Source organism: Entelurus aequoreus, linkage group LG11 (genome assembly GCF_033978785.1).
Source record: "Entelurus aequoreus isolate RoL-2023_Sb linkage group LG11, RoL_Eaeq_v1.1, whole genome shotgun sequence".
NCBI lineage: Eukaryota > Metazoa > Chordata > Actinopteri > Syngnathiformes > Syngnathidae > Entelurus > Entelurus aequoreus.
Genome location: NC_084741.1, coordinates 27,020,539 through 27,048,517, shown reverse-complemented (window position 1 = coordinate 27,048,517; position 27,979 = coordinate 27,020,539). Strand labels below are relative to the sequence as shown.

The 27,979-nt window shown below is 39.9% G+C and overlaps 2 protein-coding genes across 10 annotated transcripts in view; both read left to right on the top strand.

The window, feature by feature from the left end:
- crot (carnitine O-octanoyltransferase) overlaps nt 1–27,979 on the top strand; it is a 38,277-nt gene that overhangs the window by 2,082 nt on the left and 8,216 nt on the right. For 2 of the 7 annotated variants that reach the window (XM_062062812.1, XM_062062813.1), the window contains exons 2-15: nt 1,791–1,917; nt 4,800–4,924; nt 18,854–19,035; nt 19,123–19,247; nt 19,329–19,437; nt 19,510–19,603; nt 21,983–22,108; nt 22,181–22,282; nt 22,356–22,439; nt 22,517–22,624; nt 26,721–26,851; nt 26,919–27,042; nt 27,104–27,182; nt 27,877–27,970. In XM_062062812.1, coding sequence (XP_061918796.1) covers nt 1,791–1,917; nt 4,800–4,924; nt 18,854–19,035; nt 19,123–19,247; nt 19,329–19,437; nt 19,510–19,603; nt 21,983–22,108; nt 22,181–22,282; nt 22,356–22,439; nt 22,517–22,624; nt 26,721–26,851; nt 26,919–27,042; nt 27,104–27,182; nt 27,877–27,970 — 1,610 coding nt within the window. Of the gene's footprint in view, nt 1–1,790; nt 1,918–4,799; nt 4,925–18,853; nt 19,036–19,122; nt 19,248–19,328; nt 19,439–19,509; nt 19,604–21,982; nt 22,109–22,180; nt 22,283–22,355; nt 22,440–22,516; nt 22,625–26,720; nt 26,852–26,918; nt 27,043–27,103; nt 27,183–27,876; nt 27,971–27,979 lie in introns of those variants that run through there. The other 5 variants (XM_062062816.1, XM_062062818.1, XM_062062814.1 and 2 more) reach the window with 4 other exon arrangements.
- Nucleotides 14,212–17,400, top strand: LOC133659922 (E3 SUMO-protein ligase ZBED1-like). 3 transcript variants are annotated; one of them, XM_062062810.1, is made up of 4 exons: nt 14,212–15,482; nt 15,744–15,878; nt 16,054–16,359; nt 16,445–17,400. In XM_062062810.1, the coding sequence occupies exons 1-4, from the start codon at nt 14,370–14,372 to the stop codon at nt 16,565–16,567; spliced, it is 1,677 nt and encodes a 558-aa protein (XP_061918794.1). In that variant the 5' UTR covers nt 14,212–14,369; the 3' UTR covers nt 16,568–17,400. The 3 variants fall into 3 exon arrangements, with proteins under 3 accessions (XP_061918794.1, XP_061918793.1, XP_061918795.1); XM_062062811.1 differs by having other exon boundaries at nt 14,295–14,442; nt 14,527–15,482; nt 16,054–17,398; XM_062062809.1 differs by having other exon boundaries at nt 14,215–15,482; nt 16,054–17,399.

Here is a 27,979-nt window from a genome sequence, read left to right as displayed (position 1 = left end):
ATCGTCCGCAAATTTCACCATATAATTGTTAGGGTGCACAGTCCTACAATCATTGGTGTACAATGTAAACAGTGTTGGTGATACAACCCAACCCTGTGGGACGCCTGTGTTGCAGTGTTTGGTGTCTGACAGTGTTATGTTGACCTTCACTTGCTGTGTTCTGTTTGTTAAAAAAGAGTGGAACCATTTGATCAAGGTGGAGTTTACACCCATGTCTTTGAGCTTCTCCAATAGTATGTGAATTTGCACTGTATTAAAAGCTGAGCTGAAATCAACAAATACAATTCTAGCATAAGCTTTTGTGTTCTCAAGGTGCTTGGAGATAAAGTGCAAGGTGCAAAGGATTGCATCATCAGTACTGCATTCCTGCTTGTACGCAAACTGGTACACATCTAAATTTGGCTTGAAATCCTTCATGAGCAGTGACACAACACATTTTTCAAAACATTTCATAACAATCGAAGTGAGAGCTACCGGACGAAAGTCGTTGTGTACTGTGACACCGGGCTTTTTAGGCACTGGAGTTATAATTGACTTCTTCCACAGAGCTGGAACAGTGTGAGTGTTAAGTGACTGTTGGAATATTGGACACCATGCTGTAGTTAGTTCCTCTGCACAGCTTTTGAGCAAAAAAGCTGGGAGGCCGTCAGGGCCTGCGGCCTTGCCCGTATGTACTCTACTAAAGAGACGGCGGATGCTGGTTGGGTCGACTTCCAGGCAGCAGGTGTCATCAGTGTCTGGCAGGGACTGCAAAACACTGTCACACTCCTGAGAGAAGTTTTGACGGTCAAATCTCAAATAAAAGTCATTTAGCTCATTTGATTTTTGCTGCTCATCCAGGGTGATGATTTGTTTCTTTGCAGGGTTCATATTAGTGACTGATTTCATTGTGTCCCAAAGTTTTTTTGTATTTGACATTTGGAGATTATGTTCCATTGTTTGCCTATGTTCTCTTGCATTAGTGAGAAGTTGTTTGAGTTCTTTTTGGACAACTGACAGTCCTGCTCTGTCTTTACTTCTAAAGGCCTGCTTTTTCCTATTTATGCAGTCTTTTATTTCTTTTGTTACATAGGGTTTGTTATTGGGATAGACTACAATGTTTTTCTTGGGTACCACATTGCCAACACAAAGCTCAATGTAGTCCGTTATAGACACATCATCACAAAACGCAATTTTCTTTTTGAAAAAGCTCGATTGATTTGTTATTATTGCTGTCTTGCATTTCTTTACATATAAAAGATTATTCGCTTTTATCAGCACTTGCCATTGATTTTAAATGGAAATACATTTAAAATTTATTTGAAATGGCCCAATGAGCAGCACAGTTACAGTTTAAAAACATATTTATGAACGAACGAGAGTGTTTATTATACTAAGATGCCGTCTGTGCATACATGCCGCTTTCATCGAGATCCTGATTTTCTCAAGTAAGCTGGAAAAAGAGAACGCAAAATGTTAAATTTCATCAGTTTTAGATAAATTAGAACGTGATTGAATACATCCATTAGTTATAACCAAATTATACCATAGCAACGTCAAATGAGTTTAACGCCAAAATTGAAAATGTATCAATATCTCTGGTACAGTAGGAATAGGTTCCCAAAAACAGCAGAGCACCTTTGTCACATAACTGCCCCTGTACAGTACAGTAGGGGTGCATGTTTACACACATTTTTACCCTTTTGTGTGGTAAATAGAAGAATTAGCTTACACAAACAAATACATTCAGCCATGTAATGTAAAGATGCGCCACATGAAGTTGTCAACCAGACGTATATTTTTGTTTGCAGGCAGATGACAAAATGACCAATCACTTGTCCGAGTCGCCGCAAGAGCGGACCTTCCAGTACCAAAGCAGCCTGCCTCCCCTACCCGTCCCCTCACTAGAGGGCAGCCTGTCCAAGTACCTGGATGCAGGTGATGCTCGCTTTGAAACACTGCTAATACGGCAACCACAATCAAATTCAAAGTGATGACATGAGACATCTTGTTTTGGATCTCATTAAACCACATGTGCACATTTATGTAATGTTGTTTATAGTAGGGATGTGCCGGCCAATTCTTTTGCCGATTAAAGATTTTTATTGCCGACCATAAATGCTCATCCCCTCTGGCTGGCACTTTATTTATTTTTAGTCCCCAAGCTGACTAACTTGCAACTAGTTATGTATCTCTATACACCGTGTGGAGCCGTCCCCTAAGTTAAAAATAATCACCTCTATTACAGCAAATTAACTGCATTACCCCATAAGAGACAAGCGGTAGAAAATGGATGGATGGAAGTATTATTATCACTGGAGGACAAGGCTACAATCATGACAACAGCAGTGGCTGAAACCATGGAATCGCAAAGCGTCCATCTTCCTCAAAGTGGAATCTCACGAGACGAGATTTTACAAGAATTACGGCTCATAATGCAAAACACCCACAATTCGTAAATGTACTTTGTCTACATTTTTTAAATATTGCTTTTATTTTGCGAAAAACTGCAATGGAAACACAGCTAGAGAGAGGATAATATAACAACTGTTGGTGTGTCAACATTGTCACAGTCAGCACAAGACATGTAAGAGAAGGGCAGACCGATCCATAAATGGGTGGTGTCGATACCAAGGGTAGCATCAGTATATGATGGATACTAGAGTGATTAGGTTAATATTTGTATTTTCCTAATATCATTTTTTTGTTCCTTTTAATGTTTACAAATTTAGGGAATAATTCCCTGGGCACAAGAGGACTTTGAAGGCAAAAGCCAAAGGATTTAAATGAGTAATAGTAGTTTTTACTTTTATTAGTTATTGTGTCCTATTGCCTTTGTTTTGATCAAGCAATAGATATTGTGTTAATATTTTTAAACTGTCAATAGCAGTCACTTACTGTAAATCGATTTAAAAATGTACAGCTAATACATCATGTAATCGGTCCTGGGTTCGATTCCAGGCCTTGGGGTCTTTCTGTGTGGAGTTTGCATTTTCTCCCTGTGACTGCGTGGGTTCTCTCCAAGTACTCTGGTTTCCTCCCACCTCCAAAGACATGCACCTGGGAATAGGCCCTAGTGTGTGAATGTGAGGGGGAATGCTTGTCTGTCTATCTTTGTTGGCCCAGCAACGAGGTGGTGACTTGTCTAGTGTGTACTCTGCCTTATGCAGCTGGGATAGGCTCCAGCTCTCCCGCAAACCCGAGAGGGACGAGTGGTAGAAGATGGATGGTATCAGTATTATTATTGGCCAATCTCACACATGGATGAGCGGTACCAGCAACATAAACGATAATGGGTTATACTTGTATAGCGCTTTTCTACCTTCTAGGTACTCAAAGCACTTTGACACTATTTTCACATTCACCCATTCACACATTTTGTTTAAAGACACAACAGACGTGACGGGATGGTGGAAGCCGGGGGTTGAACTAGGAACCCTCAGGTTGCTGGCACGGTTGCTCCACCAACCGAGCCACGCAGTCCTTGATCAGAACATTGCTAGTTTCTAGTTGTGTTCATAATCACATCCTCTATTATATACATACACAGGGGTCAAACTCAAGGTCCAGGGCCCAGAACTCGGCTGCCACATTGTTTTATGTGACCCGCAAAAGCTTGGAAATAATTTGCGTCAATAATCTTGCTAAATAAATGATAAATGGGTTATACTTGTATAGCGCTTTTCTATTTCGATTTTGACAGAAAAAATGCATGTACTACATGCAATTTCATGACTTTTGAACTAGAATATTATCTGATCATGCAACAAACATATTAACATTGCATACATTTAAAAAAAAAAAAAAAGAATACATTCTTAAATATGTGATAGCACCTTGACTTATGATTTCAAAATAAGTTTGTATGAAAAAATGCAAAGGCAAATGTGTAATATAGAAGTGTGAGGCGATTATACCAGTACATTGATATTAGGGCTGTTGAAGTTGACGCCTTAACTAATGGAATTAATCACCAAAAAATTACTGCAATAATCATGTAAAAATGCCAATTAATCGCACAATGTATTTTGAGCACATCTGCTCCTTTACGGTGTTTTTTTTTATCAGTGCATAACCGCAAATGAAGAAACGGTACCACTTTTATTTTTACAATAAAATTGACAACACTTTTACTGACTTTCTTTTACTTTGTAAATAAATGAAATGCATTCTAGTAAAGCATTTTAAAAGTTTAACATTTCATAAAATTAAAACATTTAATATGTGTCAAAATATCGGGGTCTTTTTTATTTATTTATTTTTACAGATTTTTAACACATTTGGCACACAAATAATTTACTGTTATAGTTTCACAGCACATATTTATATTCAGATACAGTCACTGTTACAATCGGCCCTCAGAGGGCAACATAACTGCAATGTGGCCCTGAATGAAAACGAGTTTGACATCCCTGCTCCATTGGAACTGAGTTTCAGGCAGGTTTTCTGCAAAGCTCATACGGAAAGTATTCAGACCCCTTTAAATTTTTCACACTTTGTTTCATTGCATCCATTTGCTAAAATCAAAGAAGTTAATTTTATTTCTCATAAATGTACACTCAGCACCCCATCTTGACAGAAAAAAACAAATATGTAGAAATGTTTGGACGTTTATTAAAAATAAACACAGAAATCACGTGTACAAAAGTATTCAGACCCTTTGCTCAATACTTTGTTGATGCACCTTTGGCAGCAATTATAGCCTAAAGTCTTTTTGAATACGATACCACAAGCTTGGCACACCTATGTCTAGGCAGTTTTGCCCATTCTTCTCTGCAGAACCTCTTAAGCTCCATTGCCATTTTTTTGTTTGCCCTTAGTGCGTCCATTTGCATCCGAGACAGAATTTCAAGCGACGGTGGATGTTGTGCAGAAATTCCAAGAGGGCATTGGCCAAGAGCTGCACCACAAACTCCTGCAGAGAGCCAAAACCAGGAGGAATTGGGTTTGTTCTGCTCTCATATTTCAGTCTATATATACATATATATTTTGATCATGTTAAAAATAGTAAAGCTCAATGAACAGTCACACTTACATTTAACCATTCAACATTTGAAAGTGTACAAAATATATATACACTTCAATATTTTTGAAAAAAAAGTGTTTTTGTATGTTCCCTATGACCAGCCTTATGGATTATCATACCTGATCTTTTCTGCAGCATTCCTAGTAAATGAGTTACTCTACACAGTAACTCAGGTATTGGCAACACCAAAGGACAGCATAGATTATGGAGTAATATTTGACATTAATTTTTCCTTATTCCATATTGACATATTTCTTTCCATTTTGTGTTGTATGCGTTTAATGTGTGGTTTCTGTTTTGCTCCTAAAATTAGATTTTCCTACACTGTGTCAATGTCTACACTATCTATTTGCATGTATCTTTTTTTGTTCAAAACAACTTAACATTGGTTTTGTTTAAATATAAGGATAATATGTTTTAATCAAATAATAATTTGAGTTTATTAATTTCTACCTCTACCGTTACTCATTTGAGGCCTTTTATTCTTTGAATCCAAATTTTTTTATGGGCGTTTTCGAATAGACAAAAAAAAGTGCAAGTCGAAACAGTACAATTTTAAAGTCAGTAAATTATTCACACCCTTTCCCTTAAAACCCAAACCACCCACCCCACCCTCCCACGCCACTCAGGTCACGCAAACAAGGGACATATGGCACAATCATATAACAAGACGACAAAGACAGACACATTCACACACACACACACACACACACACACACACACACACACACACACACACACACACACACACACACACACACACACACACACACACACACACACACGCACACACACACTTATGAGGCCAGAGACAGACAAACAGGCTGAAAGGAGAGAGAAATTAAAAAAAATAAAATAAAAAAATAAAAATTATAATAATAAATAAAAGGGAGATTATTCCTCATCTGCGTCTGGGCATAAATCAAGAGAGTTGACATACAGCAAGAAAGGACTCCATGAGCTTTCAAACGCTTGAGCCGAGCCTTTTAGCGAAAACCTAAGTTTGACCAGTTTTAGATTGTAGAGAACCTCTCTAATCTAACGGCCGTGTGATGGGGGGGCGAGCCAGCTTCCAATTAAACAAGATTAATTGCCTGGCCAGCAAGGTCGTAAAAGCAACAGCGCGTTTTAGTGGTACCGGGCACATGTTATCGGGGCATACGCCAAAAATGGCTGATAATGGGTTGGGGGGAAAGTTTTGACCGTATGCCTTTCCGATTGTGTCAAAAATGTCCTCCCAAAACGAACATAGTTTAGAGCAGGACCAGAACATATGGACATGATCAGCCGGAGATTGTTTGCATCTATTGCAGGTATTGCTAACAGTGGGGTAGATTTTGGATAGTTTTGAATTAGTGTAGTGAATTTTATGGATTACTTTGCATTGGATGAGACTATGACGGGCACATATTGAGGAGGAGTGGACCAGTTTCAGGGCAGAGTTCCAGTGTTCATCGGATATGTTGGTATTAAGTTCGCTCTCCCACGAGGCTCTTATCACTGACAGAGAGTTTGGAGCAACTGAACTTAAGGAGGTTTATAACACGGAGATACATTTTTTATGGTTAGGGCTCAAAGATAACAATGTATCTATAAGAGTTTCCAGAGGACGATTTGGAAAGTGTGGGAACTGCTTCTTTACAAAGTCCCTCGCCTGAAAAAAAACGAAAAAAGTGGGAGTTCGGCAAATCGTATTTGGAAGAGAGTTCAGTGAAGGATGAGAACACTCCATCTGCATAGAGGTCTTTCACAGTGGTGATACCATGATCCTGCCAAGTCATGAATGCGGGGTCAGTACGGGAAGGTTTATATAATTGTTTTTTAAGTAGCGGGGTCAATATAGATGGGCCCTGAAAACCCAAGTGTTTCCGTAGCTGGTTCCATATTTTAATGGAGATCGCTACAATGGTGTTTGCGCCTTCAAGTTTAAATGGAAAAGGGAGTGATGAGCATAAGCAAGAATGTAATGAGGAGTTTGGGATTGCCGTTTCAAGGGATACCCAGGCCGGGAGGGTCTGAGAGTCTCCATCCATCCAGTATAGGAGTTTCTGTACATTAGCCGCCCAATAATATTGTCTAAAATTGGGGAGTGCAAGCCCTCCTTCAGATTTGGGAGATTGTAGGACCGACTTGCGGATTCGGGCCGATCCGGCCCCCCATAAAAATTTGGATATTGATTTGTCTAATTTATCGAAAAATTATTTTGTAATACATATGGGGATATGTTGAAAATGGTAAAGGAATTTAGGCAGAGTGATCATCTTGATCAGATTGATCCAGCCAGCGAGAGATAGTGGTAAAACAGACCAGCGGGCAAAGTTCTTCTCCATATTTTCAATTAGAGGTAAAAAATTTGCCCGGAGCATATCAGACATAATAAGGATTCCCAAGTAATGAATCCCGTCCTGCGCCCATTTGAATGCCGCTAAAGATCGTGGTAACTGTTTAGCTAAGGAATTAATCGGAAACAGCTCACTTTTTTGGTAGTTAAGTTTGTAACCAGAGTGTGTGCCAAACCGCTCCAGAATGTCAAATATTACCGGGAGTGAGCTAGCAGGATCCGAGATGTCCAAGAGCAGGTCGAGACTTTGTGCAACGTGTCCGACCGGGTGATACCTTTAAAGCCCGCCTCTGCGCACAGCCAAAGAGCAAGGGGTTCTATTGCAATAGCAAACAGTAATGGAGACAACGGGCAACCTTGTCTAGTGCCTCTTTTAAGAAAAATTGGGGCGGATAGTGTATTATTTGTACGTACCGAAGCTACTGGGGACGAATACAAAAGTTTAACCCAGAGAATGAAATCTTCATTAAAACCAAACCGACCCATCACTTCAAATAGATATTCCCATTCAACCCTGTCAAAGGCTTTCTCCGCATCGAGGGACACTACCACCTCCGGGGTCGAGGGGTTTGGCGAATGGATAATGTTTAGAAGGCGGCGAGTGTTGTGTGAGGATTGCCGGCCTAGCATAAAACCTGTTTGATCCAACGAGATGATGGAAGGCATCACTCTTTGGAGCCGAAGAGCGAGAACCTTGGATAGAATTTTTAGATCTACATTTAAGAGCGAAATTGGTCTATAGCTGCTGCAAAGCAGGGGGTCTTTCTCTTTTTTTAGGATGAGAGAAATGGTGGCCCTCGACAAGGTTTCTGGGACGCGATGGTGCAGAAAAGCTTCATTATACATGTCTCTTAGAGCCGGAGCAAGAACACTGGAGAAAGTCTTGTAATATTCTTCACTGAAGCCATCCGGGCCGGGTGACTTATTGCTCTGTAAGGATTTGATGGCTTCTGTGATGAGGCCTTTTATTCTTTTTACTGATGTCGTTATTTTAAAGTTTGAATAGTTTTGGTCCCAGAACTGACGTCTGGGTTATACCGCAATATATATCCAATAGGGGTGTGAATCTTTGGGCAAAATTCAGAATCAACACGACTCTCGATTCAAACCGATTCTAGCAATTTATTATTTGATATAATGCAGCTGAGATAGGGTCCAGCACCCCCAACGTTTTTTTGTAATAGAGTGATTGGAGCACATACTTGTTTGTCACAAAAACATTCATGAAGTTTGGTTCTTTTATGAATTTATTATGGGTCTACTGAAAATGTGACCAAATCTGCTGGGTCAAAAGTATACATACAGCAATGTTAATATTTGGTTACATGTCCCTTGGCAAGTTTCACTGCAATAAGGCGCTTTTGGTAGCCGTCCACAAGCTTCTGGCAAGCTTCTGGTTGAATTTTTGACCACTCCTCTTGACAAAATTGGTGCAGTTCAGTTAAATTTGTTGGTTTTCTGACATCAATCAATCAATCAATCAATGCTTATTTATTTAGCCCTAAATCACAAGTGTCTCAAAGGGCTGCACAAGCCACAACGACATCGGTACAGAGCCCACATAAGGGCAAGGAAAAACTCACCCCAGTGGGACGTCGATGTGAATGACTATGAGAAACCTTGGAGAGGACTGCATATGTGGGTACCCCCCCTCCCCCCCTCCCACCCCCAGGGGAGACCGAAAGCAATGGATGTCGAGTGGGTCTGACATAATATTGTGAAGGTCCAGTCCATAGTGGATCCAACATATCAGCGAAAGTCCAGTCCACAGAGGAGAAAAGAAAAGAAACGGCAGATCAACTGGTTTAAAAAGGGGGTCTATTTAAAGGCTAGAGTATACAAATGAGTTTTAAGATGGGACTTAAATGCTTCTACTGAGGTAGCATCTCTAACTGTTACCGGGAGGGCATTCCATAGTACTGGAGCCCGATTAGAAAACGCTCTATAGCCCGCAGACTTTTTTTGGGCTCTGGGAATCACTAATAAGCCGGAGTTCTTTGAACGCAAAATTCTTGCCGGGACATATGGTACAATACAATCGGCAAGATAGGCTGGAGCTAGACTGTGTAGTATTTTATACGTAAGTAGTAAAACCTTAAAGTCACATCTTAAGTGCACAGGAAGCCAGTGCAGGTGAGCCAGTATAGGCGTAATATAATCAAAGTTTCTTGTTTTTGTCAAAAGTCTAGCAGCCGCATTTTGTACCAACTGTAATCTTTTAAAGCTAGACATAGGGAGACCCGAAAATAATACGTAACAGTAATCGAGACGAGACGTAACGAAAGCATGAATAATGATCTCAGCGTCGCTAGTGGACAAAATGGAACACATTTTAGCGATATTACGGAGATGAAAGAAGGCCGCTTTAGTAACACTCTTAATGTGTGACTCAAACGAGAGAGTTGGGTCGAAGATAATACCCAGATTCTTTACCGAGTCGCCTTGTGTAATTGTTTGGTTGTCAAATGTTAAGGTGGTATTATTAAATAAATGTCGGTGTCTGGCAGAACTGATAATCAGCATTTCCGTTTTCTTGGCGTTGAGTTGCAAAATATTAGCGGAAATCCATTGTTTAATTTCATTAAGACACGCCTCCAGCTGACTACAATCCGGCGTGTTGGTCAGCTTTAGGGGCATGTAGAGTTGAGTGTCATCAGCATAACAGTGAAAGCTAACACCGTATTTGCGTATGATGTCACCTAGCGGCAGTATGTAGTATGCTGAAGAGTGCAGGGCCAAGAACCGAACCCTGGGGAACTCCGCACGTTACCTTAAAATAGTCCGAGGTCACATTATTATGGGAGACGCACTGCATCCTGTCAGTAAGATAAGAGTTAAACCAAGACAAGGCTAAGTCTGATATACTAACACGTGTTTTGATACGCTCTAATAAAATATTATGATCGACGGTATCGAAAGCAGCGCTAAGATCAAGAAGCAGCAACATAGATGACGCATCAGAGTCCATCGTTAGCCCTCGCATTTTTGCGAGGGCAGTCTCCGTAGAGTGATTTGCCCTGAAACCGGATTCAAAGGATTCACAGAGATTGTTAGACACTAAGTGTTCATTTAGCTGCTGTGCAACCATTTTTTTGAGGATTTTCGAAATAAACGGAAGGTGGGACACCGGTCGGTAGTTTACCATGAAGTCAGGATCGAGGGTAGGTTTTTTGAGCAAAGGATGAATAACCGCTTTTTTGAATGCTAGGGGAACAGTGCCGGAGGAAAGTGATAAGTTTATAATATTTAGCACTGATGGACCTAATAATACAAAAAGCTCCTTGATAAGCTTCCCAGGAAGTGGGTCAAGTAAACATGTTGTTTGTTTTATCCCACTTACACGCCGTAATAATTCCTCTAATGTTATTTCATCAAAAAGAGAGAGACTATTTTGGAGGGCAGTATCCGTTGTATATACAGTCGTATCTGTGTTAATAGAAACCAGTTGTAGCTGGGGTGCATTGTCTTTAATCTCCTTTCTAATGAGTTAAATTTTCTTATTAAAGAAATTCATAAAGTCATCTGCCGAGTGGGTGGAGCTACTGGGAGGAGTCCCTTGTTGGGTTAGCGATGCTACTGTACTAAACAAAAATTTAGGATCGTTTTTGTTGAGGCGGATGAGATTTAAGGAATATTTAGCTTTAGCTAAGGTAATCATGTGTTTATAAGTTATTAAACTATCATTCCATGCTTGATGGAAAACCTAAAGTTTAGTCGCACGCCATTTGCGTTCCAGCTTTCTACATGATAATTTATGAGCTCTAGTTTCTTCTGTAAACTATGGGGTGCGCCTTTTAGGGGCCCTTTTTTGCTTTAGCGGTGCTATACTATCAATGGTTTCGCGCAGGGCATCGTCAAAGTTGTTAGTGAGGTTATCAATAGAGCCGACATAATTTGGGAATGGTGCCATTACCGAAGGCAGTAGGTCAGCAAGAGTCATCGTTGGGGCAGCATTAATGTTGCGGCTGCTATAGCAGCAGTGTTGTTTTTGACAACCATCTTACATTTAGTCTTAGTCTTAGTCTTTTGGACTAAAATGCTTATTAGTTTTAGTCACATTTTAGTCACTTTTATATGTGATAGTTTTAGTCCAGTTTTAGTCGACGAGAACTCAAAAGGGTTTTAGTCTAGTTTTAGTCGATGAAAAGTCAAAAAGGTTTTAGTCTAGTTTTAGTCCAAAAAAAAAGAATAACAAGTATAATATAAGTATACAAGTATAGTCTTTTAACAAATTAATTTAGGTCAATAAGTATTGGAGATTGCTGTTGGGCAGTGTCACAGATAAGTTGTGAAAATAGCAGCAGATCTATAAGTTCAACCCATTGTAAGCTTGCAGATCTGCTATTTTCACAAAAAATAACAATAAAGGAATGGTTTTAGACATATAGGGTTTCCACCCAACAGCAAATTTCTGATCCAAGGATTGTGTATTACACACAGATTAAGTGGTAACAGTGGAATCAAAGTTCATTACTCCAAAAAAGCCAAAAAACAAAAACATTCTACTTCAGCAATTGTGGCTTTATTTCTCAGAATTTGTTAAAGTACAATGAACATAAACATGCCCAAAATATGAGTGATGGATGAGGAACACATATGCTCAACGTGGCCCTGTCTGCCAGTGCAGTTACAACAGATATCATACAACCCCACTCTCTTTAATTTGTGCAAACGATGTAATAAAATAATCAATTAATTCCTGATTCCTTAATGGGGCTGCACAACGTCACTTGTGGCTTTTAGGCTAAAGCTAGCAGACTCTACGTATAACAGTCATTCGACCTGTTTAACATGTCAAGTTACGTGCTGACAGAACATACTCACAAAGAGATAACCACACCATCACTGAATGTAAACATGGCTAAACATGGTGCTAAAGTAACACACACATAATGAATTGACGTTAGCGTAACAAAAGCTGATTTTAGCCTGAAGTTAGCAGCCCATTTGCGCCAGGAGTATGTGGAAAACGTACTAATGTATTAGCTTACTATGACATTTATCGATTATGTTAACAGCATTTGTAACTTACCTTCGAAAAAATATCCTTGTGGCGAGCCTTAAGGTGCCGCTTAAGGTTGGTCGTATTTTTTCCGCATATTTTGTGGCCACATTTGTCACCGTCTTCCTTCACAATACACTCTGTTTTATTATCTGCTGGGTTATATTTAAAATACACCCATATGTCGTCTCTACGTTTGCGACCACCGAGCCCCTGTGTTGAAACTGCCGCCGCCATCACGGTCCATTGCCTGATGAGTAACAACAGTCTGACGTGTTGAGCATGTTGTGCGCTGCACGCCAGTTGGTGGGCGTGGTTTTAATTGACACACACAATAAACAGAAATGTCATGCATTTTAAACGTCTGACAGATTACCCACTAACATTTTCATCCGTTCTCGTCTCGTCAACGAAAACTCACACACGTCTCGTCATGTTTTCGTCATCAGAGAGACATGTTTATCTCGTCACCGTCTCGTTATCGTCATGAAAAAAAGTGGCGTCAACGAAATGATTTCGTCATCGTCATCGTTGACGAAAACAACACTGTATAGAAGTTATTATTATTATTAGCTTGGACTTGTTTCTTCAGCATTGTCCACACGTTTAAGTCAGGACTTTGGGAATTCCATTGTAAAACCTTGATTCTAGCCTGATTTAGCCTTTCCTTTACCACTTTTGACGTGTGTTTGGGGTCATTGTCCTGTTGGAACACCCAACTGCGCTCAAGACCCAACCTCCGGGCGGATGATTTTAGGTTGTCCTGAAGAATTTGGAGGTAATCCTCCTTTTTCATTGTCCAATTTACTCTCTGTAAAGCACCAGTTCCATTGGCAGCAAAACAGGCCCAGAGCATAATACTACCACCACTATGCTTGACGGTAGGTTTGGTGTTCATGGGATTAAAGGCCTCACCCTTTCGCCTCCAAACATACTGCTGGGTATTGTGGCCAAACAGCTCACTTTTTGTTTCATCTGACCACAGAACTTTTCCTCTTTGTCCATAAAAAAAATGTATACAGTACATATATATATATATATATATATATATATATATATATATATATATATATATATATATATATATATATATATATATATATATATATATATATGCACATTAAATATGTATATATATATACATACATATATAGTATTCATACATATATATCTGACAAAAAAATGGGCATACGCCAGTTTAGGGGGTATGTGTCCAGTTGTTATCCCCCTTTCCCTCAAAATAAATAAATTAATATATATGTATAAATGTCTTTATACATATATAAAGACATTTATACACTATTTATATATCTATATATATATAAATAGATCAATAATATATATATATATATATATATATATATATATATATATATATATATATATATATATATATATATATATATATAAATAGATCAATAATAAATATATATATATATATATATATATATATATATATATATATATATATATATATATATATATATATATATATATATATATATATATATATATATATATATATATATATATCAATAAATAAATAAAAGGGATGTAACGGTAAACGGCATAATGATAAACCGACGGTAAAATTCCAGACATTCAGTAATACCGTTTAAATTCTTAATTAGGGATAAATGTTTTTGTGTATATATGTGTATATATGTGTGTATATATATATATATGTGTATATATATATATATATACATACATATATATATATATATAAATATATATATATATATATGTTAGGGATGTTAACAATTAATCGATTTTCGATTAATTGCCGTTAAGAAATTACCCGATTAAAATTAACGATTTCAATTAATTGACAATTCCGTTCTGTCACGGTCGGTGCGGTGGTTTTCTGTGTGAAGGTAATGCTGAGTTTATACCTCGCTAGTCCACACGAGGGAGTTGTTGCTTATTGTACTTTTTCCAAGCAGCAACACCATCACGTGACCAGCCCTACATGTCCGCTGTACACATGAGAGTCCACATGCGAGAGAAGAAAAACAAACATGAAGCGACGCAAGAGAAGTGCTGTGTGGGAACATTTCACCCTAAAAGAGGACGATGCAACGTGCAAAATATGTAAGGCTGTTTTGAAGTACAACAATTCAACCAGTTCGTTAAATTACCACCTAAAAAGTTTACATGCCGCTGTGCTTGGAGGAGAGAGTGGAGGCGGAGCACGGCCAGGCCAGCCCTCCGTCGCCGAAGCGTTTTCCAAAAGAAAAGCGGTGTGTGATGACGCACGGGCAGAGGGCATCACCCAGAGGATTTGCAACATGGTTGAAAAGGATATGCTGCCTATAAGCATTGTGGATGGCAAGGGGTTTCGTGAGTTGATGAACTATTGTGAGCCAGACTACCAAATCCCTTCTCGAGAAACAATAACAACCCGCATAGAGGCTCGCTACAAAAGAAAGAAAGCCGAGCTGAAAGCACGACTGGCCAACACGCATGTAGCAATAACCACTGACTGTTGGACGTCAAATACAACAGAGAGCTATATCACCGTCACTTGCCACTACATGGAGGACTGGCTGATGAGGTCGGCAGTCCTAGCCACAGAGAGTATGCCGATGAGCCATACGGCTGATAATTTAGCAGAACGGCTGAATGAAATTGTGCATGCATGGGGGCTGACCGGGCGAGTGATAGCCTGTGTTCACGACAACGCGAGTAACATCGTCTTAGCAAACAGCCAACCTCGAGTCGACTGGGCCTCTGTTCCATGCTACACCCATACCCTACAACTGGCCATCAACGATGGTTTCGCTGGGACCCTGCACCAAGTCATCGCAGCTGCAGGAAGATTGGTCAAACACTTTAAGCACAGCACTAAAGCCACCAAAGCGCTGGAAACCAAGCAAGGCCAAATGGGCTTGGAACGCCACCAGCTCATTCAATCCTGCAAAACGAGGTGGAATTCAGTCTGTGACATGTTTGCGAGACTGGTGGAGCAGCGGTGGGCGGTGTGCGCCGTACTATCAGACCGCACGTTCACCAAGCTGTCTGATGCTCGGACACTTGAGATCAGAGACGACCACTGGAAAATCATGGAGGAAATGGGCCCTGTTCTAGTCGCTCTGAAGACAGCAACTACCGTGATGTCTACAGAGACTGAGGTAGAGTATTACTTTACACCCCCCCCCCCCTTGCACGATTTTGTCATTTGAATTTGAATGCTACTTTATGCATATCACTGTTCTCTGTGTAATATATTTCCAATGTCATATATTATGAGTAAAAAAAAAGAGGGGGAAAGAAAACGTAAGCTTTCTTTTAGTTGACCTTGTACCTATTTACCTAACCTGTGAATCTGTACTGTTATGAAACTTTTCTATACAAAGGAACTAAACTCAACTAATATATATTTTTTTCTTCAGGTGTCCATATCCAACACGTATCCCATCAGCTTCGGTTTAATCGACGTGCACCTCAAGAAGAGAGTCGAGGGAGACTCAGGCAAAGTGGCAGAATTCAAATCTAAAGTGGCTGCTTCACTGAGCAGACGGATGAAGGTAACAGCTAATGTCTATTATTAATATTATTATTGCAGCATCTAATAAATAACCTATACAAAACATACATAGCATTGTACAAAATATGCATTGCCCATGTAAGGTTAGGTGGCACTGCTTGCTTATTATATTAATAATTGAAGTTATATTATTTATTTGTTTTTATTTGACACAGATTGCATCTGATGACTTCCTAACATCAACCCCAATGATAGCAACGATGGTGGACCCTCGGCACAAGCACCTGTCATTTCTCAGCCCAGCCAGGAGGATTTCAGCAAATGCCAAACTGCTTGAACTGGCTCAAGCAGAAGATGTGAGCTCCACATCCACAACAGCAGATGGAGCAAGCTCTGCCTCTGCCAGTACCACTGGAGAGGAGGAGGAGGGGGCTCAGCCAGACGTGCCTGTCCAGGAAGCTGCACCACAGAGACACACATCTGCTATGGTTCAACTCCTGGGTGCCTACTACACCAACCAGGTCACTAATGATGTGGAGAGAGAGCTGGACAGTTTTCTGAAGGATGCTGTGCCAAACCTTGATTCTGATCCCAATCATCCCACAGATTGGTGGGGAAAAAATGAAGCAAGGTATCCGAGGTTGGCAAAAGTGGCAAAACGATACATGTGTATCCCTGCTACATCAGTGCCTTCTGAACGCGTGTTCTCAGCATGTGGCCTTACTGTAACCAAGCTGCGCTCACGGCTCACACCTGAGCATGTAGACATGCTCATATACTTGAATAAAAATGAATAAGCAATTGTACCCATGGGCCATGTTACATGTATGAGGCAGAGAGCCTTCTCTAAAATGTGACTTTTCCCTTTGTTAAAATTTCAATTGTCCACCTGCCTGATGATCTAAATATTAAGTTGATTGTTGTAGCCAGGGTTGGCTAAACTTGGCTTGCTTAATATTTTACTATCACGATCACCATTGTCTTTCAGGAATGTTTACTTGAAGTTGTTGTCAGCCTGTTTCAAGCTGACTGATTATTACATTAATGTTTACACTAATAGTTTGTGAGAGACAAACTAAGATGGGCATAGTGCATGCACTTTATTTTATTTTATGCAGTGACATGTTTTTCATTCAGTTCTTCTGTCAGCCTCACTTGAGCCCAAATGTTAAGTTGAATCAATGACTGTTCTTCTGCAGCAGGCTTAGGTTTACTTATTTTGCTGTTACTTACAATTTCAGGGATGTCTGCCTTATATTTTTTCAAGTTGACTGTCATATAGGCACTTTTCCCAGTTCAAGAGGGATTCAATTAATGTTGCAGCTTGCAGGCTGCTAGCCTTCTAATAGTTTGTGAGACAGACTAAGATGTGCATTGTGCATGTTGTGCACTTGATGTTACTTTATTTTTCTTGTCTTTACAGTAGTGAGTGAGTGACATGTTTTTTCACTTCAGTTCTTGTCAGCCTCACCTGAGTCCAAAGGTGAAGTTCTGCAGCAGACTGCAACAGCCAACAGGCTTACTTATTTGCTGCCTGCTGTTACAATTTTCAGGGATGTCTTCCTTGTATTTTTTCAAGTTGACAGATAGGCATTAGGCACCTTTCCCAGTTCAAGAGGGATTATATAAAATAAAGCTAGCTATTATGGCTGCTGCCACTACCAAGTCTTGCATGTGTGACAAGACTAAAGTGCACTTTATATTATATTCCTCATGTTACAAAGATGACTTACTTTTGTATCAAATAAACATTTGATTAGGGAATACAATGTCCTTTGTATTTTATACCAGCAAAATTTTGATTTTGATTTTGTACCTTATTGAGGGGAAATCTCAGATGGGGGGAAAACGCCGCTTTATCAACTAATCGATGATCGATCGATAAGGTTATCAACTATCAATTAATGAAATAATCGATAATTTGCATCCCTAATATATGTATATAAGTCCGAGTCCATGGTTCTCGCCCGGAAAAGGGTGGAGTGCCATCTCCGGGTTGCGGAGGAGACCCTGCCCCAAGTGGAGGAGTTCAAGTACCTCGGAGTCTTGTTCACGAGTGAGGGAAGAGTGGATCGTGAGATCGACAGGCGGATCGGTGCGGCGTCTTCAGTAATGCGGACGCTGTATCGATCCGTTGTGGTGAAGAAGGAGCTGAGCCGGAAGGCAAAGCTCTCAATTTACCGGTCGATCTACGTTCCCATCCTCAACTATGGTCATGAGCTTTGGGTTATGACCGAAAGGACAAGATCACGGGTACAAGCAGCCGAAATGAGTTTCCTCCGCCGGGTGGCGGGGCTCTCCCTTAGAGATAGGGTGAGAAGCTCTGCCATCCGGGGGGAGCTCAAAGTAAAGCCGCTGCTCCTCCACATCGAGAGGAGCCAGATGAGGTGGTTCGGGCATCTGGTCAGGATGCCACCCGAACGCCTCCCTAGGGAGGTGTTTAGGGCATGTCCAACCGGTAGGAGGCCACGGGGAAGACCCAGGACACGTTGGGAAGACTATGTCTCCCGGCTGGCCTGGGAACGCCTCGGGATCCCCCGGGAGGAGCTGGACGAAGTGGCTGGGGAGAGGGAAGTCTGGGCTTCCCTGCTTAGGCTGCTGCCCCCGCGACCCGACCTCGGATAAGCGGAAGAAAATGGATGGATGGATGGATGGATATATGTATATATATATATATATATACATATATGTATGTATGTATATATATATATATGTATGTATACACATATATATATATATATGTATGTATGTATATATATGTATACATATATGTATATATGTATATATATATATATATATATATATATATATATATATATATATATATATATATATATATATATATACACATATATATATATATATATATATATATATATATATATACATATGTATATATTTATTTTTTTTCTTAACTTTGGGACCTTTTATAGTCCCAAAAATTTTGAGAAATTGTGTAATCATAGGGCATAAACGCTGATCAATTGTAATCTTATGTTGATTTGAATCATTTAGCTGGAGGAGTGGTGGTTAGACGCCGCATACCTGGAGGTCCGCATCCCCTCGCAGCTTAACGTGAACTTTGGTGGGCCGGCTCCTTATTTGGAGCACTGCTGGCCCCCTGCAGAAGGAACACAACTGCAGAGGGCCAGTGTGAACGTCTGGCACACGCTACAGTACTGGAATCTCATTTACAAGTAGGATTTATGCACACCTACTGTATAGCCTCAATTAGAGCCGTATGCCATGCTTCATTTTCTTGTGGTTGCTGTGTGTGCTTTTAGAGAGAGCATGGCGCCCCAGAAAGCTGGAAAAATGGCGCTAGATATGGATCAGTTCAAAATGCTGTTCTGCACCTGCAAAGTACCTGGAGTTAAGAAGGATTGCCTCTACAGCTACTTCAAGACGGGTACGTATGAAAATGTGCAACATTCTCAGCTTGCTTGTTGTAATAATGTGTGCGTTGTGTTTCTGTCTGTGTGTCTTACAGAGCAAGAGGGCAACTGTCCCTCACAGCTGGTTGTGATGTGTCGAGGACGGATTTTCACGTTTGATGCGCTTTGTGACGGACAAATCCTCACACCGCCAGAACTCCTCAGGTATTGAATGAAAATAAATATAAATATTCCTTGTTTACAATAATTATTTCATAAGTGGGTTCACCTGTTAAGGCAGCTGAGCTATGTGAAAGAACGTTGCCAAGGACGACCTGACGGCCAGGGCGTAGCCGCTCTTACCTCTGATGACAGGACTCGATGGGCAAAGGTGAGGCAACATTGCATTCTTTTGTTGAAACCATATTCTACAACATTTTGCGGTAAATTAAGCATTTCTAAGCATACAAATTGCTAAATAAACTAAAATAAACCAATACTACAGCAGTATTGGCCACTAGATGAGACCAAACTAATGAGAGCATGCCGTTCAGTATCATGGCCAGCCTCAAGCAGCATTACTATATTGGATGAAAAGAGTGTCAAGTTGATAATTAATGATCCCTACTTTGCAAAAAATTCATTTATCACAGTAATGTACGGAACCAATTAACAGTGGTAAAGGGGGATTACTGTGATCTCTCATCTAAAATATGCTGGAAAAAGGGATTTTTATTTAAATTCATATCACATGAATATGTGTACATACAGTCGTGGTCTACACTTGTAAAGAACATGATGTCAGGCCTGTCTTGAGTTCCCAATAATTTCTACAACTCTTATTTTTTTTGTGATAGAGTGATTGGAGCTCATACTTGTTAGTCACAAAAAACATTCATGAAGTTTGGTTCTTTTATGAATTTATTATGGGTCTACTGAAAATGTGACCAAATCTGATGGGTCAAAAGTATACATACAGCAATGTTAATATTTGGTTACATGTTCCTTGGCAAGTTTCACTGCAATAAGGCGCATTTGGTAGCCGTCCACAAGCTTCTGGCAACCTTCTGGTTGAATTTTTGACCACTCCTCTTGACAAAATTGGTGCAGTTCAGCTAAATTTGTTGGTTTTCTGACATGGACTTGTTTCTTCAGCATTGTCCACACGTTTAAGTAAGGACTTTGGGAAGGCCATTCTAAAACCTTAATTCTAGCCTGATTTAGCCATTCCTTTACCACTTTTGACATGTGTTTGGGGTCATTGTCCTGTTGGGACACCCAACTGCGCCCAAGACCCAACCTCCGGGAGGATGATTTTAGGTTGTCCTGAAGAATTTGGAGGTAATCCTCCTTTTTCACATTGTCCCAAGTAAATGGGACAATGTGAAAAAGGAGGATTACCTCCAATTTTGTCAAGAGGAGTGGTCAAAAATACAGTACAGAGAGTACTGTAAAGCACCAGTTCCATTGGCAGCAAAACAGGCCCAGAGCATAATACTACCACCACCATGCTTGACAGTAGGGTTGGTGTTCCTGGGATTAAAGGCCTCACCTTTTCGCCTCTAAACATATTGCTGGGTATTGTGGCCAAACAGCTAAATTTTTGTTTCATCTGACCACAGAACTTTCCTCCAAGGTCTTATCTTTGTCCATATGATGTCAAATGAAACAAAAATTGAGCTGTTTGGCCACAATACCCAGCAATATGTTTGGAGGAGAAAAGGTGAGGCCTTTAATCCCAGGAATACCAAGGCTATCGTCAAGCATGGTGGTGGTAGTATTATGCTCTGGCCTGTTCTGCTGCCAATGGAACTGGTGCTTTCCAGAGAGTAAATGGGACAATGAAAAAGGAGGATCACCTCCAAATTCTTCAGGACAACCTAAAATCATCAGCTCGGAGGTTGGGTCTTGGGCGCAATTGGATGTTCCAACAGGACAATGACCCCAAACACACGTCAAAAGTGGTAAAGGAATGGCTAAATCAGGCTAGATTTAAGGTTTTAGAATGGCCTTCCCAAAGTCCTTACTTAAACGTGTGGACAATGCTGAAGAAACAAGTCCATGTCAGAAAACCAACACATACATCAATGTGCAACATGATCATGTTTTAAACCTTATTCAAACAACAGACTACGAAGATATTTACTTACAAGTTGTAATATATAATTATCGACAGGCTTTTATTTCGTCAAGCGCTGCAAATGAGGCGTGCGTGCGGTTTTACGACACGCACAGGCAATTAAAACAACATTCTTTACCATTTAAATGTGCTTTGTCTAATTTTAAATATGTTGTATAAGTAATAAGTCATATTGATGTACAGATAAGTAATAACAGTATTAATGTGACGCCGTTTCTCTATAGCTCGTTTAGTTTCGCTTAAAAAAAGCGTTGTCTATACTAAAAACAGGACATCCTTCAAACCATAAAAACACTTCTGACTACTGATTACACTATTTGATAGATATGATTCATCCTTTCCGCTCCATTTAACATTGTGGCTACATATGATCTCAGTGCTGCATACTGCTAGGAAAGCATAAGGCAACTTTGCATACAGAAACAGTAATGTTGAAGACTAGGAATTAGATTTACGCGATGAAAAAATATAGTGCGCTAAATATGACTGTAATTAATGAATCAAAATTAACACAAATGATTGACCCTCCTAATAAAAAGACAGGTATTCTGTCAGAAGTGCCAAAAATAAGAACTTACACTTGTAGAAAGGACGCTGTATTGTTTCCAATTGTGTTTTTTGTCCCTACAGGCCAGAGAGCATCTTATAAGCATTGATCCCCACAATGAACGCATCCTGGAGACAATTCAAAGCAGCCTCTTCATCATATCTCTGGATGACAGCAAACCCTACTCCTCTGCAGAGAACTACACAAACGTACACACGACAAAACATTTCATGACCTTTGACGCGGTTTGTTTTTAATATGCATTGGAATTCTCTGTGCAGATCACCCTGGAGGCTCTTACAGGAGACCCCACCATTCGCTGGGGAGACAAATCCTACAACTCCCTTGCGTTCGCCGATGGTACTTTTGGATCCAATTGTGATGTGAGTGTTTATCAACAGTATATGTTAAAGGAGTCTACATGACCAAGAAGAATCCAAATAAGTGTTTCTGCAGCATGCACCGTATGATGCCATGGTCCTGGTGTCCATGTGTTGGTACATTGACCAGCAACTCAAAGCTACAGAGGGCAAGTGGAAGGTAAAGACGCTATTTGTCTTCAATCATTTATGTGAATACACAACACTTCTCTGCTTTTTCCCCATCATCACCTTTAGGGCTCAGACAGCGTGCGACCTATGCATTTTCCTGAGGAGCTCCTTTTTACCCTGGACCAAAAAGCCCTAAGTGACATCAGCTACGCCAAATGCCAATACCAGGAGACGGTAACAAACAAAGGAGATATTGTGATATCAGAAGTTTGTTAGTGATGGGAATAGCGGACGATACAGTGATTATAGGATAATCAATATACAGTGGTACCTCACTTTAGGAGTACCTTGAAACACATATGAAACACTTCCTTGTTGTCTACAGAACATATAATGGTGCTTCTTTGGTTAAAATGTTGCATAGATTATGTTTTACAGATCATCGTAAAGCTGTTTTTTGACCATCTCTTTGGGATGAATAATAATGAATAATATATTATACTATATATTAGAGATGTGCCGATCAATCGGCCACCTATCAATATCGTCCGATTTTCATAAAAATGTATGTGATCGCCATTGCTATGTATGTAAAGCCGTTTAAAGTCCATCGCAAACGTTGATCCCCTCTGGCTAATATTATTATTATTATCATTGATTTTGAGGTCCCGGTTGACAAGCTAGCAGCTAATTATGTATTTCTATACACAGCGTGGAGACACTCCCTAAGTTAATAACGATCGTCTCCAATACAGCAAAAAAGCTGCATGTCTTAGTATCTTAAGTATCATTATAACTGGAGGATGAGGCTAAACATGTAATACACGAGTTCAAGTAGGAGAAGGATGCTAGCTAACTGCACCAAGATATATGTGTCTAGTAAAGTTTAATAAGTGAAGCTGGAAGCATTTTACAGCAGAAAGTAAGCAGAAATTAACAAGTAGAATATTAATAGTCTAGAGAGAAGATAATATAAGAGCTCCCAACTGTTGATATGTAAACATTGTTGCAACCAGAAGTGCACGGCACGTAAGGAGGTTGGACCAATCCATAAATTGGTGGTGTCGAACCTAGTGTGTGAATGTGAGTGCGAATGTTGTCTGTCTATCTGTGTTGGCCCTGCGATGAGGTGGCGACTTGTTGAGGGTGTACCCCGCCTTCCGCCCGAATGCTGCTGAGATAGGCTCCAGCACCTCCCGCGACCCTGAACGGGACAAGCGGTAGAAAATGGATGGATGGATGGAAACCATCCAACTATATGATCAATACGACAGTGATTAAATTCTCTTGAAATCTTTTTATTGTTTGTTTTTTATTCATGTTTACAAATTTAGGGAACTCATTCCTTGAACACAGGAGGACTTTGAAGGCAAAAAGGATTTAAAATAGTAATAGATGGTACCCTATTTTCCAGGCTTTACTTTCGGTTTAAAACACTGAAACAGGAAGTACATTTTTAACCTGCAAGCAGTAAGATAAACTCGTCCAAAAGATGGCACCAAAGCACAAACAATAACACACAATTCCACTGTCTTTGCTTGGGTTTAATGAAAACCATTGAACACAAATCAATCGGCCACCGATCAATATCGGCCGATTTTCATAAAAATTTATGTGATCGCCATTGCCATGTACGTTTAATGTCCATCGCAAACGTTGATCCGCTCTGGCTAATACTATTATTATTATTGATTTGGGGGGGGTTACCCACATATGCGGTCCTCTCCAAGGTTTCTCATAGTCATTCACATTGACGTCCCACTGGGGTGAGTTTTCCTTGCCCGTATGTGGGCTCTGTACCGAGGATGTCGTTGTGGCTTGTACAGCCCTTTGAGTCACTTGTGATTTAGGGCTATATAAATAAACATTGATTGATTGATTTTGAGGCCATATGGCCATTGGCGAAGAAAAATCCATAAACTGGCTTCGCCGTTTTATAAGCCACAGGATTCAAAGCGTAGGAAAATAATTGTGGCTCATAGTCTGGAATTTACAGTAAATGTTTATTTACAGACTTTGATTGTTTCCCAATGGTGCCTATCACACAACAGTAAAACAGCTGATCAAACTTTAAAAAAAGTAATCGTCCGGAACCCACTAGCTGCGGAAGCTAGCTCTCCAATTAGCTAAACATACTCAATAACTCCACGGTGACGGTTTGGTGAATTTACGAAACTGAAACGATACAAAAATAATGCCATTGTAAGTTAATGATACTAACACAGACACTTGTAAATGTGTTAGCATATTGGCTAATCAATCAATCAATCAATCAATGCTAACGATTCTAACTTGATTACATTACGATAGCGCTTTTAAGTATGCATAAAAACACTCCTACAGACATCACACACAGGACGGTTTATGAATTGATGAATGACAAATCCTTGGGAGCACAAACACTATGGTTCAAGGCATGAAACAGGAAGTACATGCAGTGAGCAAACTTGTCCAAAAGATGGTGCCATAGCACAAACAATAACACACCTTTTCAGTGTCTGTTGGTGTTATTAGAAAACTATTTGTTGAATACAAAACATTGTGCCCGTTAGTAAAGAAAATTCCACAAATTAACCACACCGTTTCATATGTCGCACAGTTCAAAGCTTGGGAAAATGAAACCGGCTTATAGTCTGGAAAATATGTTAGATTTTGATTTTGTTTAGTTACTGTATTGTGCATTAATGACTTTCTTTTTATTAAACAATTTTATGTAATAAAAAAGAATAAGAAAGTAGTTTTAAATATTGTGTCGATATTGTCTATAGCACTTACCATAAATACTAGGAGCGTGGGAAAAAATCGATTCGAATTCGAATCGCGATTCTCACGTTGTGCGATTGAGGATCGATTCTCATTTTTAAAAAATCGATTTTATTTTTTAAAATTTTTTTTAAAAATTATTATTTTTTATTTTTTTTATTTAATCAATCCAACAAAACAATACACAGCAATACCATAACAATGCAATCCAATTCCAAAAGCAAACCCGACCCAGCAACACTCAGAACTGCAAAAAACAGAGCAATTGAGAGGAGACACAAACATGACACAGAACAAACCAAAAGCAGTGAAACAAAAATGAATATTATCAACAACAGTATCAATATTAGTTACAATTTCAACATAGCAGTGATTAAAAATCCCTCATTGACATTATCATTAGACATTTATAAAAAATTAAAAAAAAGAACAATAGTGTCACAGTGGCTTACACTTGCATCGCATGTCATAAGCTTGACAACACACTGTGTCCAATATTTTCACAAAGATAAAATAAGTCATATTTTTGGTTCATTTAATAGTTAAAACAAATTTACATTATTGCAATCAGTTGATAAAACATTGTCCTTTACAATTATAAAAGCTTTTTACAAAAATCTACTACTGTGCTTGCATGTCAGCAGACTGGGGTAGATCCTACATAAATCTATGTATTGAATGAATAGAAAATCGTTTTGAATCGGGAAAAAATCGTTTTTGAATCAAGAATCGTGTTGAATTGAAAAAAAAAAATCGATTTTGAATCGAATCGTGACCCCAAGAATCGATATTGAATCGAATCGTGGGACACCCAAAGATTCACAGCCCTAATAAATACATTAAAAAAATGTACTGTTAATACATGTGATTTGGAATCAGCTGATCTCACTCATTGATGATCTGTATCGGAATTGGCAGCATAAATCCCTGATCAGAACATCTCAAATTTATATTATGTACATTACACATTGTTGTTCATGCTTCTTCTTCACAAGAAACAAACATTAGTTTTGATTTAACAGTTGACGTGTGCTTTTGTGCGCTGCTCAGAGTTTAACATAAATCTGCACTTCAACTGGGAAAGTAAGTGTGAAAAAGAAAAAGCGGAAGAAACAAAAACTATTAAAAACTTGTCCAAGCAGTTAGTTGTCTACCTGGCAAGTCAACCCCACCGCAGCATTGTCAGTCTGCATCAAACAAGCTGCAGCAAACTTCTATGGCATGCAGCCACAAACGTCCACACAACGAACATTTATCCATACAAATATTGAGAAGCTGCAGATTTTGTTACAGTTTGTTACAGTTTGTTCTGTCTAGTCCTCACTCAACCAACTGGACGGTCGAGCATTACTTTTTATACACAGACATACATATCACCTGTTCTCAACTCTGACTTCGCCGGTCCTGCACTCAAAAATGTCTGTGTGCAAAATAAACAGCAATTTTCTAGTTTCTATTTTTCCATGACAGAAAAGATTATGACTATTTTGCTTATGTCGACTTAAACAGGTATGATATTGACGTTCATATTTACAGCTGTGCGTCTGTGTTATCTCTGACTTTACAGACGCAGGACCTCCAGCTTGTGTGTTACGCCTTCACAGGCTTTGGAAAGTCGGCCATCAAAAAGAAGAACCTACATCCTGATACCTTTGTTCAGCTGGCCATGCAGCTCAGCTACTACAAAATGAACAAAATGTACATTAGAGTTCAAACAATAGTACCGTGTGCTATTTGTTGATACTTATCTGCTGTCCCTTTTCAGACCAGCTAGCTGCTACGAAACATCAATGACCCGCAGGTTCTACCACGGCAGGACAGAGACCATGCGGCCCTGCACCAGCGAGGCGCTCAAGTGGTGTAAAGCCATGGTGGACCCCGCGTGCAGTGTAAGTACCCGCACGTAGTGGAGCGTATGTTTGACCTGTTCTATCAACATTACACTCTCAGATTCAGGACAAGAGGAAAGCCATGCTGCAGGCCGTCAGCAAACACAACAAGCTGATGGCGGAGGGCCAAGAGGGCAAAGGCAAGTTTAGAATTTTCCTTGTTTGGCATTTTGAACTATAGAGCATGAGTCTTCAACATTCTCTTGGCCAAGGAACCCCAAACTGATGGAGCGAAAGAGCGGGGACCCTCTTCTTATATATCTTTTGTGGAGTTATGATTGTATTTTACATTAAACTGGTTCTTAAGGTAACGAGATTCAAAATACAGTATTGTGCTGCTAGTAGTTTGCTAGCAATTAGCACTCTAATTGAAGGCTGGCAACCAATGCTCTAATTGCTAGCTGGCAACTAGCACTCTTAATCGTAAGCTGGCAACTAGCGCTCTAATCGTAAGCTGGCAAATAGTGCTCTAAACACCAGCTGGCAACTGGCCCACTCATAGCCAGCTATGAATTAGTGCTCTAATCACTAGCTGGCAACTAGCACACTAATCCCCAGCCTGCAACTAGCGCACTAATTGCCAGCTGGCACTGGTGTGCTTATCGCCAGTCGGCAACTCGCGCTATAATCGCTAGCTAGCACCTGGCATTGTAATCTCCAGCTGGCAACTAGATCGGGGGGGGGAATACTTGAACATATATTTTTTAAAAAATACTTGTCCCCCCTGCAGTACCTCTGTGGACCTTCTAGGGGCTGTGACCCTCTGTTGTAGACCTGTGCTTTAAAGGAAAGTATTCTCTTAGTGATCAAGTACAACTGTGATGTTGTTGCCAGGTTTTGACAGGCATCTTCTCGGGCTGTATCTAATCGCCAAAGAGGAGGGACGTCCCACCCCTGCTCTCTTCACAGACCCCCTTTATGAAAAGAGGTAAAGTGA

What these genes read in the sequence shown, in the direction of transcription:
- LOC133659922 (XM_062062809.1), top strand. Translation starts at nt 14,370, where the DNA reads ATGAAGCGACGCAAGAGAAGTGCTGTGTGGGAACATTTCACCCTAAAA. An exon ending in TGATGTCTACAGAGACTGAG is followed by an intron (nt 15,483 to 15,743) that starts GTAGAGTATTAC and finishes TTTTTTCTTCAG; the next exon opens with GTGTCCATATCCAACACGTA. An exon ending in CACTGAGCAGACGGATGAAG is followed by an intron (nt 15,879 to 16,053) that starts GTAACAGCTAAT and finishes TATTTGACACAG; the next exon opens with ATTGCATCTGATGACTTCCT.